Genomic DNA, 15760 nt, shown 5'->3' with positions numbered 1-15760 from the left:
CATTCTTTCTAGTGAGAAAAGATTAAGGCCACACTGATCCTACTCCAACTTTTCTGCATGTTTTCAAAGTATATTTAAGATCATTCTTTGACTAGTCAATAAAATGTAATATATCCAGCTGTATCTCAAGTCAGATTTCTGAGATTTTAAACACTTCCTTTTTTTCAGTTGGGCCTAACCCATACACTGATCAGCAACACACTGAAAGAAGGGAATTAGAACCTTAAATGGCCTTGATTGATTGGATAAGTAAACAGACAACACCAAAATGAATTTTAATCAAATGAACGTAGATTCACTTACTCAAAGAGAATCCTTGCAGACCCGAGTCAGGATTTTGTTTGAGGATGGCAAAAAATACATATCTGGTGTTATGGTTGACTTAAAGTTAAATGAGAATTAAACATTTTAAATACAAAATGGCTTTTTAAAGCTACCACGGCACCACAACTACCATTGCTACTAATAGCTAACTTTCCTTGTGTACTTACAGTGAGCCAACACTGCTCTAAACCCTTAACATATGATCATTGACCCGGGAGAGACAAACAAGATCATAGGAAACACAGTTTGCCTTTCCTCCTCTAAGTCCACTGAACACCAAGCAGTAGCGTTGTGGGGGCCCTTCCTACCAGCTCAGGTGCCAGGTTCCTTGCAGCTCTACCTGTGGTCATGTTTTCACCTCAGGTAAAATTCCAGTCTCTGTGTTTGCTGAGCCTTGAGGGAAAAATAACTATTCCTGCCTTTCTTTTCTTTTCTTTTTTTTTTTTTAACTAGCTATTTCTTAGAATAGGAATAGATACTTCATTAATGTTACAAAGAGAATAGGTAGAGGACTTTTTTTTTTTTTTTTTTTTTTTTAGTTTGAGGCAAAAACATTTAAATTTGATTTGTATCTAGAATTGTTTTAATAACATGTATTGAAAACCTACACATAGGTATAGGAAGAAGTTGTAAAAATTCTGCTTTTGGTAGGAAAATTTAACATCACTTCAATATACAATTTCCTGATTTGAACTCACATATTGAACTTAGAGAAGTGGAGTATATTTTAGTGCATTTAAATAAAATTGTCAAACATTCTCATGTCTTTGGAACAGATTTTTAAACATCTTTTAGTACCCTAAAACAGTGCCACTGAGATTATTTTAATATGTATTATATTGTGAGCAAGAATTGTGTGTAAAAATAATAAACATTACTTTCCTGGTTTTTAGATGTGTGGTTTTTAACAACAGAGGAGTGGCAGGGGAGAATCTCTTGGTAAGTAAACTTAAATTAATGACAACAGCTTAATTTTTAAAAGAATGATTTATAGGTTCATAATGAAAAGCACATTCTTTTTTATTTAAAATAACTGTGCATACAAGTTCATTGTGGAAAAATACAGATAAACAACAACAACAAAAAAATGAAATTTACAAGACTCATAATTATACAACCAGGGGAATCCCCTTGGTCTATGTATATTCAGATTTTATATCATAAGTAAAATATATGTAATATATTTCTATTTTAATAGAAATTAAGGTTATATTTTATAACTTTTATAGTTACTATATTTTAAAATCAATAGGTATTTACATTAGTTTTAATGGAAAACACATTTTCTTTAAAAATTAACTGTTAAAAATTAACAAATTAACCAGCACAGTGATGCTTTTTTTTTCACTTAGAAATTTACTTTTGTCATGAAATGGATTGATGGTATGTTATATGCCTGTTTGCCAGTCAAAGTTCACATAGAAGAAATATTATTTAAATCTTTTTATTTAATCAGCCCTTTTTCCCTCTAGCCCCTAAAGTTTTTGTTAGAGGTTCTTCCACCTCTTAGAAAATCATCATTCAATCTGATGTTAAACCTGTGAGTTGGAGTGAGAACTCATATTCACTGAAATTTTTTTGAAGGTTTTCAATTGTCAATCCCTTACCACTCCAACAGGTCAAAGACAATTCTACCAAAACTGAAAGAAGCCTTTTTTGTGTGTATTTTGAGTCACTAATAGAGAATGATATTAAGACTATAAATAATTAAGTCATGCTGGAAAGAAATATAATCATGTCACTAATGTCAGTACTTTATGAGAACTTGGGGAAAAAAGGTCTCTTGCACTTTGCTTTACGAAGACTTGGGTCCTGGAGGGAATCAAGATCAATATGATTTCAAAAACTAAAATTATAAAATGTTTACATTCTTACTCAAGCACCTCATAGTAAATAGTTTGATGTGAAGATTCACATTTCCTCACTTAGTCCAGCCCTCTAGAAATCTTGTGGACAAATGACAGATGTTCTAAAGGGAAAGATTTGAATTTGTCTCTGTGGCCCTGGACTAACAAAATCATTTTTGAGCCGCTCTTGTCTGCTGTGTATCTATCCTTCTGGGTGTTTTCAGGGTACAAAAATGGGGAAGACATGGTCTGAGGCTCTTAATGAGATAATGTACTGCAAAGTGAAGTCCATTAGGTCCCATAAAGTGAGGAACAAAGATCTGTTCATTCAGCAAAGCTGTGTTGTATGCCTGTTAAATTAGATACTGGACAAGGCAATAAGGTGAGGAATGTACTTGTTTTTAGATGCAACCTTAACCCTTAGGAGCTTTCACTTAAGTTGCAGGAGAGAGTTCAGATACTTGAAAATATATGCAATACAGTGCTAAGTGTAATTGTAAGAAGACATATAAAAATTGTAGAGTGTACAGAGAAGATGTAACTAAGTGCTTGGGGGAGGTGAGAGAACATCAGAGCGGAGGTAAGTTTGAGTTGTATCTTGAAGGCTGTAGTACTAAACCAAGAGGGAATAGAGAAACTTTTTCAGCATAAAGAGCAAAGTATTTAAGAGCATGGAACAGCAAGTACTTACTGGTGGAGGGATAATGATCATGATGATTTTATCAAATGTTTATTGAGTCCTTAGAATATATCAGTTATGTCTTTTTGTGCTTAATGTTCAGCAGTAGTAACAACGCAATGATTTGGGTAAGCATCGCCATCATCACTGCCACTGATGAAGATGAAGAAAGTGAGACACAAATAGGTTAAGAATTTGCCTAGCCAAGAAATTCAGAACCAGGATTCAGACCCATGTAGTCTGACTGTGTGCTTATATTCTTGAATATTATGCTATGCTCCCTCTCATTTAAGAAGTGGCAGGGATTCTTCTAGAGGGGGAGGGCCAGATTTTGAAGAGTCATGTGTAGAATCCCAAGGAACCTGGTATTGAGTCATTGACATTTAACATTTTTTCCAGCTTTATTGAGGTATAATTGACATATAAAATAATCTGATTATGTCCATGTTTCAGAGAGAACCATAGCAGCAATGTGTAGAAAAGAGATGGGAAGGAGTATGGAGGCTGGGAGGCCAGTTGGAAAGCAGTTACTATAGATTTACCTAGAGTTTAAAAACAGAGATAGGAGGGAGGAAGAGGAGAGAATGAGAATGAAGGGTATTCATGGGGCAGAAAGAATAATATTAATTAATTGCAGAAAGCAAAGAAAAGAGAGTCAAGGTTGACATTTCTAGCTTGGCTGCCGGTAAAAGACTCTTATGTTTGCTGAAATGGGAAACAGGGGAATTTATGAGATTTTTGGTGTAATAATAAAATAATTCAGTTTCAGATGTTTATGGTGCTTTGAGATCATCCAGGTGGAAATTTCTAGTAAACAGTTGGATATACTAGACAGGACCTCAGGAGAGATGTACAGCCTACAGAAAGAAAGGGATTGCCAGTGCACGAAGGGAAGCTGGAGCTCATAGTGGTTGAGATTGCTTCAGGATAATTTGAACAGCAAAAGGAGGAGGAGATGTATGGATAGAATCTTAGAACACAACAAATAGGAAGAAAGAGAGAAAAGGAAGAGGAAGAAACTTGAAAAAACTTCTATCCTTACCATTTAAAGTTATTTGGAAATTTACTTTGAAAGAATGCAGCAACCCAGTAACCTTTAGCCATAACATTAATTGGTTTTTTGAAAACTCTCCAGAAACACCTCGAGTTCTTAGAAAGGGATAGGATATAGAGAAACATTTTTCAAATTTTGTTTTATCAAACTTTTATTTTATTTTAAAGAATTTAGAATTCTAAGTGAGAGGGTAAGAGTAGCTTGGTCTCTAGAGTCTCATACAGAATACTAGGTTGAATTCTGATCAAATAGTACCTCCAGCAAATATTTGTATCACAAAGGCTAATGTAATCTAATTTTAGAAAGAATAAAGGGGCGCCTGGGTGGCTCAGTCAGTTAAATGTGCTACTCCAGATTTTGGCTCAGGTCATGATATCAGGGTTGTGAGTTCAAGCCCCAGGACCCTCCTCAGCGCTTGCGCGTGCGCACGTGCACTCTCTCAAAGTAAATAAACTCAAAAAAAAGAAGAATAAAGATGTAAAATAACCAAAATACAGCTACAATTATATGCTTTAAAACAACTGCTTTAAAAAAAAGAAATTTAAGGGGCGCGCCTGGGTGCCTGAGTTGGTTAAGTGTCCGACTTCAGCTCAGGTCATGATCTCACAATCTGTGAGTTCGAGCCCTGCGTTAGGGCTCCGTGCTGACAGCTCAGACCCTGGAGCCTGCTTCTGATTCTGTGTCTCCCACTCTCTCTGCCCCTCCCCCACTCGTGCTCTGTCTCGCTCTCAAAAATGAATAAATGTTAAAAAAAATTTAAATATTAAAAAAAAAGAAATTTAAGGGAGTAAATTAATTATAATTTAATATATACCTTTTGTACCCTAATGGATCACAAAAACAAGATGCCAATATTGATTATTAGAGCTAGCTTTATTTAGATCAAGGGATCTAAATAAGATCCCTTGATAATCCTTATTTCTGCCTTAGATCTATGAGCAATTTCTGTTTCAGACTAGAGGAACTCTGTGTATACTTACACCTCACCTTGTTCCAGAAAGGATTTAATGTAGCTCAGACCCAGAGTAAGTAAGAACTTCCTATAGGCATAAAAAAGAACAAAAGATGAATCAGCAAAGATCAAACAGGCACTGTCTCTAACTGAAATTAGCCCAAAAGAGCTAGCAAAGGTGAAATGGAATTTAGAGTAAGCAGTTCTGCCAGGAGTGGAAGAAAGGCAAGAGGAAAAGTTTGCCGAAATATGTTGGTGATATACTTAGAATTCATAGGGATTACTATGACTCCTCCAGAGGAGAATGAGAAAGAAATTTTCCACTACCATGTTGTCCTCATTTCTAATTACACATTGTAGGGTTCTAGAAAAGGCAAAAGCCTTGCTCACTAGGAAATGACAAGCCTGCACATTGTCCTCCCTGGGGCTGCTGGCTATAGAAGACAGAGAGTCCTAGTCTCAGTAGATTGTGATTCAGATATTCCTGCAGGGTTCTTGGAGCCCCTGAAGTAGATAGTACCTTTTCTTGCTCTTTGCAGATGGATTTTCAAGGATAAGAATCCAGGAATCCAAGTTGTCCACAAACTCCCTAGTATTTGTAATTACTTTATGAAATATTATGTTTCCATTTTAGTTTAGGAATGATAATTTACAAAGCCAAAATTGAGTTTGTTGAAAGCTATATAGTGGCCCCATTTTTTGCTTTATGGGTCATACAGACTTCTGTGTCTCTAGGCACAATAGGAAAACAGCCACCTTGGAAAATAGTCTGGTACTTTCTCAAAAAGTTAAACATAGAATTACCATATGATGCAGCAATTCCACTCCTATGTATATAACCAAGAGAAATGAAAATATATGTTCACAGAGTAACTTGTACGTGAATATTTATAGCAGCATTATTCATGTTAACCAAAATGTAGAAAGAACCCAGATGCCCATCGCTGGACAAATGGGTAAGGCAAATGTGGTATATCCATATCACTAGATATTGGTCAGCATTGAAAAAAGAATGAAGTACTTATACATGCTGTAACATGGATGAACCTTGAGAACATTACGCAAAGTGAAAGGAGCTTGTCACACAAAATCACATGTTGTATATCCCATTTATATAAAATATTAAGAATAGGCAAATCAGTAGAGACACAGTATATTAGTGGTTGCCTAGAGCTGGGGGAGGGAAGGTGACTGCTAATGGTAGAGGGTTTCTTTTTGGGGTGATAAACATGTTCTGAAATTGTGATGGTATTTGAACAGCTCTGAATATACTAAAACCCATGAATTGTACTATTTATTTATTTAGTTTATTTAAGTAATCTCTATACCTAATGTGGGGCTCGAATGTATGACCCTGAGGTCAAGAGCTGCACGCTCTTCCACTCTTCCAGCCAACCAGTCAGGAAGCCCCTACATTTTAAGTAGGTGAATTGTATTGCATGTGAATCTTGTCTCATAAAGCTTGAAAAAAGCCTTTGGGCACTTTCCAGTTCAAGTTAAAGCTCACTCTGCAGGTAAGGAAGAGCCAATGGCGGGGAGCAGAAGCTGGAAGATACTTTAAAGCAGGTTCTGCTCAAAGTGTAGTTTTGTGGATGAATTCCATTTCTCAAATGTTCTGATACCAGCCCCTGACAAGACAAGGGACTGCGACAGAATGTAAACCACCTTCAGTTCCAAACACACTGCGGAAGTGAGCCGATTTTTTTTTTCCTCCTAGCAATACTCTTGGTGAGAGAAGCAGTGTGCTTATTTTACATTCTGACACCAGCACTTATCTCATCCCGGCCTGGCACTTTGAGCAGCTTTGCTTCAGAGATCCTCTAATCCTGAAAAGCTCATTTTTAAAATGAGCACACCTCTGGAAAAGTGGGGTGACAGGCCTGAGGTCATAAAACTGATTAGTGGTCTCAGGGCAGGAACTCAGGCTGTTTGTTGGAAGTCTTTGCCTCTCAGCACTGACTTTAAGTCAAGTCAGCCTGAAAATCTGAGGTTAGAGATAAAAGGAGTTTTCAACGAGAGGGTTCCTACCTCAACATCAGATAATGGGTGGTTTATTAAGGGCTCAGATCTAGAGAAATCTGCTCTTGTTTCCTACTGAGCTTTGCCACCTTTGCTTTTCATGGAGGCTAATGGGATGGGAGGGATGTAAGGCTCTCTCCCCTCCTGAGCCCTGTTTTCTGAAGGAGGCATTCAGAAGGGAGTAAGGACCTTCCTATGGTCTGATGGAGGAGGAACATATAGGGCAGGGCTGGTTAGGACACAGTTCAGTTGTCAGACTCATACCTTCAGACTCTGCCTTTCCTGTACTCAGTACCTTCCTGCTAAACTCCATTGTGTCCCATCCAAGTCTGCTCTTTCCTAAATGCTCCAAAAATAACCTCTCTCTCCATCCTCCACCCCAATCAGAACAAGAAGACTCATCTCAGCCAGATGTGGGATGAATGCGTTGAATCCTTTAGAATTTTTTCCTCACGTTGATAGGTCCAATTCAGCAATACCAACTGTTGTAAGTGGTAGGTACACAAAGGATTGTACAATTCTCTGTAGTTAAACAATTTTTCAAATAAAGAAAAATAATGTTTAACTAGGTGGCTCAGTTGGTTGAGCATCTGACACTTGAGTTTGGCTCAGGTCATGATCCCAGAGTCATGGGATCCAGCCCCAAGTTAGGCTCCATGCTCAGCATAGAGCCTGCTTAAGATTCTCTCTCTCTCTCTGGGCGCCTGGGTGGCTCAGTCGGTTAAGCATCCTACTTCGGCTCAGGTCATGATCTCATCGTTCGTGAGTTCAAGTTCCACATCGAGCTCTGTACTGACAACTCAGAGCCTGGAGCCAGCTTCAGATTCTGTCTCCTTCTCTCTCTGCCCCTCCCCTGCTCACACTCTGTCTCTGTCTCAAAAATAAATAAACATTAAAAAAATTTTTTAAAAAAAGATTCTCTCTCTCTCTCTCCCCTGCTCACATGCGTGCTCTCTCTCTCAAAAAAAAAAAAAAAAAAAAAAGTTTAAATAGTTAAAGAATTTCTAGGAATAATAACAGTAATTTAATAGCCACCATTTATTGAATGCTTAATATGTGCCAGGTGATCCTATAAGATATGCGATGTTTGACAGCACTTCCCTGTGCACTGCAAAGAATCCCCGTAGCACTAGATTTCCTTCTTCCCAAGTCGCTCTAGATCATTTTATCATTCTTGTCACTGCAGCCTCCTCCTCTCTTGGCTCAGCTCTCACCCTATTTCTTTATTTTTCTGCTCTCACCCTTTTTCTTTATTCTCCTGCTCTTTGCAGTTGGTTCTCAGCCCTGGCTGCACATTAGAGTCCTCTGGGAAGCCTTAAGAAACTACTGATCCCTGGACCCCATCCTCCCCTCCAAGATTCTGATTCATTTGGTCTGGGGTGGAGTCCAAGTGTCTGTGATTTGTCTTAACATTCCCCAATGAGTCTAAAGTACAGGCAGGACTGCAAACTGCTGGACGGTGGCAGCAAACCCAGACAGGGCAGGGCGGGCATGGGTCTTGCTTCTTAGGAATTTGGACCGAAGGTAACTCCTGTCCACCTGGCTGATCTGCTTTAAGCCACTATCAAAACTGTGGTCATTTATTGGTGTAACTGTGTAGCATGACTGCATATGCATGTAGCCATGTAGAACATTAGTGGGAATGTGGCACATAGGCTATCTTGACCTCAGAGGTGGCCAGGAGATTTCCTGGAGCCCTTTGTTTTGTGGCGAGTTATTTCAAGAAAGGATCCAAGCCCAGGCACTTTTAGACACTTGGTCATTTTATATGTCTATCAGTGACTAGGTAAAGTGACTATTCATTAAAGTGCTGGTTTGATTTATGTATGCATACTGTTGTTTTCTCTGACTCCTTACTTAACAAATGCATCTTCCAAAAATAAAATCAATTTTCCTAACGACAATTTTAGCAAATGACTAGGTACTCATCCCAGGGTGGATGGAATGAAAACAAAACAGCAGCAACAACAAAAACATGCTGCAGAGATCAGTTAAGAAGCATGATTAGAAGCACCTGGGTGGCTCAGTCAGTTAGGTGTCTGACTCTTGGTATCAGCTCAGGTCTTGATCTCAGGGTTGTGAGTTCAAGCCCCACATTGGGCTCTGCACTGGGTGCAGAGCCTAGTTTAAAAAAAAAAAAAAAAAAAAAAAAAACATGATTAGTACTCTTATGGAAGGATTATTTCTTCTGGGGGCCTACATGCATATAAGAGTTACAGAGTTCCTTTAAGCAACATCTTGTCCAATATTTTAGTACAGGAGAGGAAATACTTGAGAGAGGAAGGCTGTGAAATGAAGTATTCTAAGCTCCTGATTATTATCAGACATTACAATAAAATAAAAGTGGAATTAAAATGATTTTTTTTTCCTACTTTTAGCAAGTATTACTATCAAACTCCACTTATTGGGCCAGAAACCCTGTGGTTTGAGCAAAAGACTTGCCCCCATGTAGCACGCTACCTACACTTATGAGCTCATTGGCCAGCCAAAAGTGAAATGATTTTTTAAAAGACATTTAAATATCTGTCTCAGTTTTCATTTTACTAGACGGAAAACTAAAGTCTCAGCTGGCCAGCTCAGTATTGGATGTGTGGCAGCTCCAGCACTGAGGAAAGGGTCCTGGGTTATGGCTTCTACTGCAGATTAGCAAATTAATCTCCTCCCAGAATAGCTAGGGAGAGTCAGGCTACCTGATTAACAGGGTGAATTTTAATTCGTTTCTAGACCAGAAAAAAAACCCGTTTTTAAATGAAATTTGTATTTTAAAACAAATGACTTCTAAACCAGGACAGGAAAATTCTCCTGCAGGTTAGGGAGAACTCAGTTGTCTATTTTTTGGAAGTTGATTAAGGATAGATTATATGTAGTCCATAGATAAATACAAAATATATGCTTTATTCTTTTCCCATCTGTTACGTGTGAATAATTAAGAATTCATTTTACTTCATTATTCTCTTTAATGACTTGTTAAAACTAACCTCTAAAAGCCATTAAACAAATTACTATTGTTTCTCTGTGATCATACCAGCAGTTGAAAAATCTTGGTTTGTAATTATTTCAAGTTATTACAACTTATAAAATATTTATGCCTGAACATCTGCTGGAAGGTTATCTATAGATTTTCTTCACTTTTCCAGAAAACCTTTCACATCCACATGTGAAAGGAGTTTTCACCATCCAGCTGAATCCTGTGAGGTCTCCCTTAATCCCTTTTCTCATTAGATATGGCTTACTTTACCTCTGTTCTGGAAGCATGGAAAAAGACAGGAATTACTGCAATAGGATTAGTTGCTGGTTGCATTAGTAGCCCTAGCAACTGAGAATTAACTAACGTTTTGTCTAAAAAGCCGCTAGTTATATTTTTAGACCTGAAGGAAATGTCTGCCAGCCCTGCCGATTCAATGTATTGGCCCCCTTAGTGTCTTTGCTATGTACCCTGGATGAATCCTTTCTTTAGTGAGACTCAAGTCCTGTGACAAAAGAAGGGAAATGATAATTCCAATTGGAACCATCAAGTAGCAAAAGGTCTTGTGATATAACCACATAGTTTTGCATATCAGAAGTTACTCATCAGGTCTTTTCATTTTTCAGTCCTGTGTATTTCAGTTCGGTTTGGACAAGTATTTTCTTGACTGTCAGAGATAGAGGCGAGTAAGATAGTAATAGTACGGACCAGGAGCAGACTGGCTGAGACAATTAGGGGTAGAATTGGGAACGGCTGTGAGGTCATTGGAGACCAGGGGCCGAGTCTTTCCTTTTCTCTGACATTTAATCAACTCATGATTTCATGCCTTGACAGTGAAGGACACTTGGCAGATGAAGTTCACGCAGGTAGTAAGGATAATATGAGGCCAGCAACAAGACAATAGTGGTGTCTCACTGACCTGAATTTGTACCTGTGAAGAAATAGGAAAAAACAGAGCTGGAAAAGCAGCTTGACATATTGTGGAGGGCCTTGAACACATGGCAGAAGAATTTGTCCTTCAGTCAGTCATCAGTGGAAAGCTAATGAAGAATTTTAAGCAAAAATACTGTCATCATTAGAGCTAGAAATGCGCTTTAGGAAGATTAATCCATCAGTGAGTGGGATATATGATAATGGATGGTTATGAGGAAAGACTGGGAGTTAACTAGTGAAGAGGTTACTGCGGCAGTTCCAGTGAGAGGTGGAAAGTCCTGGCAGCCAAGACAGCAGGTACCATACCTTTGTCACATCCTCACCTTTATGGCACTTAACCATTCCCATGCACGGCTACCTGATGGCTTCTACCTGAAAGCACTCACATCTCTTTGGGGCCTCTCTAGCTACTGGAGCCTGCTGGACTGTACTCCGGGCCAACCAGGAGTTAACAGCCTCCAGGAGCAGCCTTCAACCAGTGGCTGAAGGGAACTAGTGGAACCCAGCTATCTCACCACTCATTTGGATAATTTTGAACCACATTCACACAGTCTGCCAAAGTGCCTCAGAGGATTGGGTCCCTGTTGCCCACAGCCACAAATTGTTTGGTCACATATGCTTTATTGACTTCCTACCTTCCCTGACACACTTCACTCCTCTACTGGTGCTCCCTGCTACCACCTTCCAAATAAATTGCTTGCACTCACATCTTGTTTCAGGGGCTCTTCTAAGGGAATCTAATATACCAGGCCTTTAGTAGAGTGGAAAGAAGGGGTTTCTGGCATTTCCTGCAAAAGACACTGAGGAGGAAGAAACTAGAGGATTTGGCAGTTTACTGGCTATAAGATTAAGGGAGAGGGAGAAGGCATTGCCACCGACAGTTTTAACTAGGAAAATATAGGTGTCATTTATTTTTAAAATGGGAAGTTAGGGGGCACCTGGGTAGCTCAGTTGGTTAAGTGTCCAACTTTTGATTTCAGCTCAGGTCGTGATCTCACAGTTATGGGATCAAGCCCCACATTGGGCTCTGCACTGAGCATGGAGCTTGCTTAAATTTCTCCCTCTCTCTCCCTCACCTTCTTCCTCTCTCTCCCTCTTCCTGTCCTCTACTCAAGCACAGTCACACTTTCTCTCTAAAAAAAAAAAAAAAAAATGTTAAGGGGCGCCTGGATGGCTGAGTAGGTTAAGCATCTGACTTCAGCTCAGGTCATGACCTCGTGGTCCGTGGGTTCGAGCTCTGCATGAATAGACTCATATGTAATAAAAATACCAAGGAAGGATTTCTTCACCTAAATTCTTGTGACAAATTGTGCAGTCACTATGAATGAGCATGGTAGTAGATATTATTCCATTTAGATTTTACAAATGCATTTAAATCAAAATATTTTTTAAAGTATCTCATCTTAGGGGTGCTTGGGTGGCTCAGTCGGTTAAGTGCCTGACTTTGGCTTAGGTCATGATCTCATGGTCTGTGACTTCAAGCCCTGCATTGGGCTCTGTACTGACAGCTCAGAGCCTGGAACCTGCTTCAGATTCTGTGTCTCCCTCTCTCTCTCTCTGGCCCTTCCCTGCTCGAGTACTGTCTCTCTCAAAAATAAATACATGTTACAAAGAATTTTTTTTTACATAAATAAATAAAGTATTTCAGCTTAGCTGATATATTTATGATTTACATAAATAAATAAAGTATCTCGATTAGCTGATAAGGTATACCAGGAGTCATTTAACTTCTCTCAACTCAGTTTCCTGTATAAAATAGACATAATAAGGGAACTTTCTCAGGGTTTTGTTTTGTTTTGTTTTTTAAATAATTTTTTAATGTTTATTTTTGAGAGAGAAAGAGAGAGCACAAGCGGGCGAGGGGCAGAGAGCGAGGGAGACACAGAATCTGAAGCAGGCTCCAGGCTCTGAGCTGTCAGCACAGAGCTTGACGCAGGGCTCAAACCCACAAACTGTGAGATCATGACCTGAACTGAAATCAGAAGCCTAACTGACTGAGCCACCCACGTTCCCCTTCCTCAGGGTTTTGTAGACACAAATTTAATTATTTAATAATTGTTCACCATTGTAAATCTTGTTAGGTTAACTCTCTTGTTTGGAGAGTTTCATATTTGCAGACCTCAGAAAGATGATAGTAGGCAATGTGTAGTGTTTTAGGCTTGAGATTAGTTGGAGGAATCATTAAAAACTGTGGCTTTCTGGGGCGCCTGGGTGGCTCAGTCGGTTAAGCGTCCGACTTCAGCTCAGGTCACGATCTCACGGTCCGTGAGTTCGAGCCCCGCGTCGGGCTCTGGGCTGATGGCTCAGAGCCTGGAGCCTGCTTCCGATGCTGTGTCTCCCTCTCTCTCTGCCCCTCCCCCGTTCATGCTCTGTCTCTCTCTGTCTCAAAAATAAATAAACGTTAAAAAAATTAAAAAAAAAAAAAAAAAAACAAACTGTGGCTTTCTCAGGCTTCTCATTAACAATTGAATGCTGAGCGAACATAGCCTTCCTATTCTGATCATGGTTTATTGGAATAGTAGAGTCAGGATGGTACAGGTAACTGTTTTTATTAAAGCAATGTTACCAGATTCCTCTCCATGTTATTCAATTTCTAGTTATTTGGTCTCACATATACACACACATATTCATATACACATTCTCATTTATTCTACAGAGAGGACTGCCCTCTCCTCCCACAGCTCAGACAAAGCATTTGTGAAGCTTTCCTGCTGGAAACAGAGCCCTTATTGATGAAGTTCACATGAAAAACATTTGTTTCAATGCATCATGTATTGAGGCATAATCACCTTTACATAATATAACATTTTAAGTGTTCGTTGCAGTGTAGTGCAGCTGGTGCTATATGGATATATTATTGTAAAACAACATATTTAATAAATCCAACTGGACATTCCTTTATCGAGAGTGAAGGCAGTGCCAGAAAACCACACTCACTCACTGGTAGACAACACTCAGGATAAAGAAAGCAGTTCCCGAGGCACCTGGGTAGCTCAGTTGGTTAAGCACCCGACTTCAGTCATGATCTCGCGATTCGTGAGTTTGAACCCCACGTCGGGCTCTGTGCTGACAGCTCAGAGCCTGGAGCCTGCTTCAGCTCTCTGTCTCCCTCTTTCTCTACCCCTTCCCTGCTCATGCTCTGTCTCTCTGTCTCTCAAAAGTAAATAAACATTGAAAACAAATGTAAAAAAAAAAAAAAAAAAAAAACAGTCCCCCAGTTAGAAAGCAGCCACAATTAAAAATTTTCGTGGCATTATTGTAAAGTCTCTTTTGTTTGCTTGTTTTTTTAATTAATCAATTACTTTGGTTTTGTCAGGCATAATTTTTTTTTTTTTTCCAAATAAAAGTGTAACTTTTCACTGTTTCTTTCTAAATTGATCCTGTTCTTGTTAAATAGGAGACACATTTGAGTTTGGTACTGTGTATTCTATTTAAGGTATTTGTATCAGTCTTGCCCTATTTTTGTCAAGCCTTCCTTGCATGACCAAAGTCTTCTGGTCAGTGCCAACTCAGATCGTGTTGACTTTGTATGGAATATGTGTGAACTGCAAGATATGAATATGATAAATTATTATTTTTCATAGTATGTGCAAACAAAGGTTATTTTCTCATGTTTATGTCTTCTTGATCTTTTTACATTTCTGCATTATGCAAATCATTAGCCTCATAATTTTAAATTTTGTGCTTTACCTGTCTCTGTTTACAGACACCAAGGACTTACTGTTGTGCTAACACTGAAGACTTGGAGACAGTTATTCACCACGTGCACAGTCTGTACCCTTCTGCTCCTTTCCTGGCAGCAGGGGTTTCAATGGGAGGGTAAGGTTTTTCCTTTCTAAAATGTCTGACAGGGGTGGCTCATTTGGTTAAGCTCCAACTTTTGGTTTCAGCTCAGGTCATGATCTCAGTTTCACGAGTTCAAACCCCATGCCAAGCTCTGTGCTGAGACCATGAAGCCTGCTTGGGATTCTCTCTCCCTCGCTCTCTCTCCCTCCCCCACTTGTACTCACTCTGCCTCTCTCAAAATAAATAAAATTTAAAAAAATGTTTTTAATAAAATAAAATGAGAGAGAAGTGGACTTACAGACTGCTTCTTTCAGAACTCTATAAACTACATAGGCATTTTAAAATAAATGTTTGATTATTTTTGTCTTATTTCACCATGTATGGTTGAATGAATGAAGTAATTAATTCAGGTGACTTTTAATTTTTCCTTGGCAACCAGTTTCTGTGGTGAAAAGGATACAAGTATCTCCTTGGGATACTAGGATTTTGTGAGCCTGAAGGCTTATTGGAATCCCATGATGTTGATTCCCATCACTCGACAGCTGCCATGTTGACCTTCAGATTCCCTAATGTACTCCCAGCCGTCCTTGTAAGTGCGTCCTCCAGCACCACACAGGAAGCTGACCTTGTAGTCTGACTTTCATCATTCCAGTCATAGAAGTAATCACTTCTTGCTCTCTCCAGCTGAAGAGACCTTCAAAACTGTTTTTCTCCAGGTGTGGTGTTTTTGTTTGTTTTGTTTTGTTGCTGGGCAGATGGACCTACCCTGGAATGCTCTCCTAGAAACTATGAAGTTTTATTGTTAACCCTACTCCAGCTGCTATTTTAAGCATATGAATATTATAATTTGTGCTTCTTGCAGTTACATTGAGGATTATTTGGAACATTTATGCCATGTTTACTCATTTCCACTAATAATTGTTTATCTTTTTTTGTTCTAGTGATTATGAACTTAATAATCTGGCAAAATTTTAATTATCTGGCATTTTACCATGCTTAGATTCCCTAAGCTCTTGTCCAGAAGTGCTTTTTTAAATCAGCAAACACATGAGATAGAAAGTGTATTTTTTCTTAATTTTGTCATTGATTTATCTGCCATTTCAATTTTCAGGACATCTTAGGAGTATATTTACCTGAAAATGAATAGGCTTTACAAATGATAGATTCCGAAAAATGGTCTGTAACCACAGCTTTTTAGATT

At 38.8% G+C, this 15760-nt stretch overlaps 1 protein-coding gene across 2 annotated transcripts in view; it reads left to right on the top strand.

Moving 5' to 3' along the window:
* Positions 1-15760, top strand: part of ABHD3 (abhydrolase domain containing 3, phospholipase) — a 38615-nt gene that overhangs the window by 13573 nt on the left and 9282 nt on the right. For both annotated transcript variants that reach the window (XM_053902496.1, XM_019418317.2), the window contains 2 exons: positions 1218-1263; positions 14480-14592. In XM_053902496.1, the coding sequence (XP_053758471.1) occupies positions 1218-1263; positions 14480-14592 (159 nt within the window). The remainder of the gene's footprint in view (positions 1-1217; positions 1264-14479; positions 14593-15760) is intronic.

Source organism: Panthera pardus, unplaced genomic scaffold (assembly GCF_024362965.1).
Source record: "Panthera pardus isolate Hobbes unplaced genomic scaffold, ASM2436296v1 HiC_scaffold_15, whole genome shotgun sequence".
NCBI classification, from domain to species: domain Eukaryota; kingdom Metazoa; phylum Chordata; class Mammalia; order Carnivora; family Felidae; genus Panthera; species Panthera pardus.
Note: the sequence above shows the minus strand (reverse complement) of the source record. Positions and strands in the feature narration are given on the sequence as shown.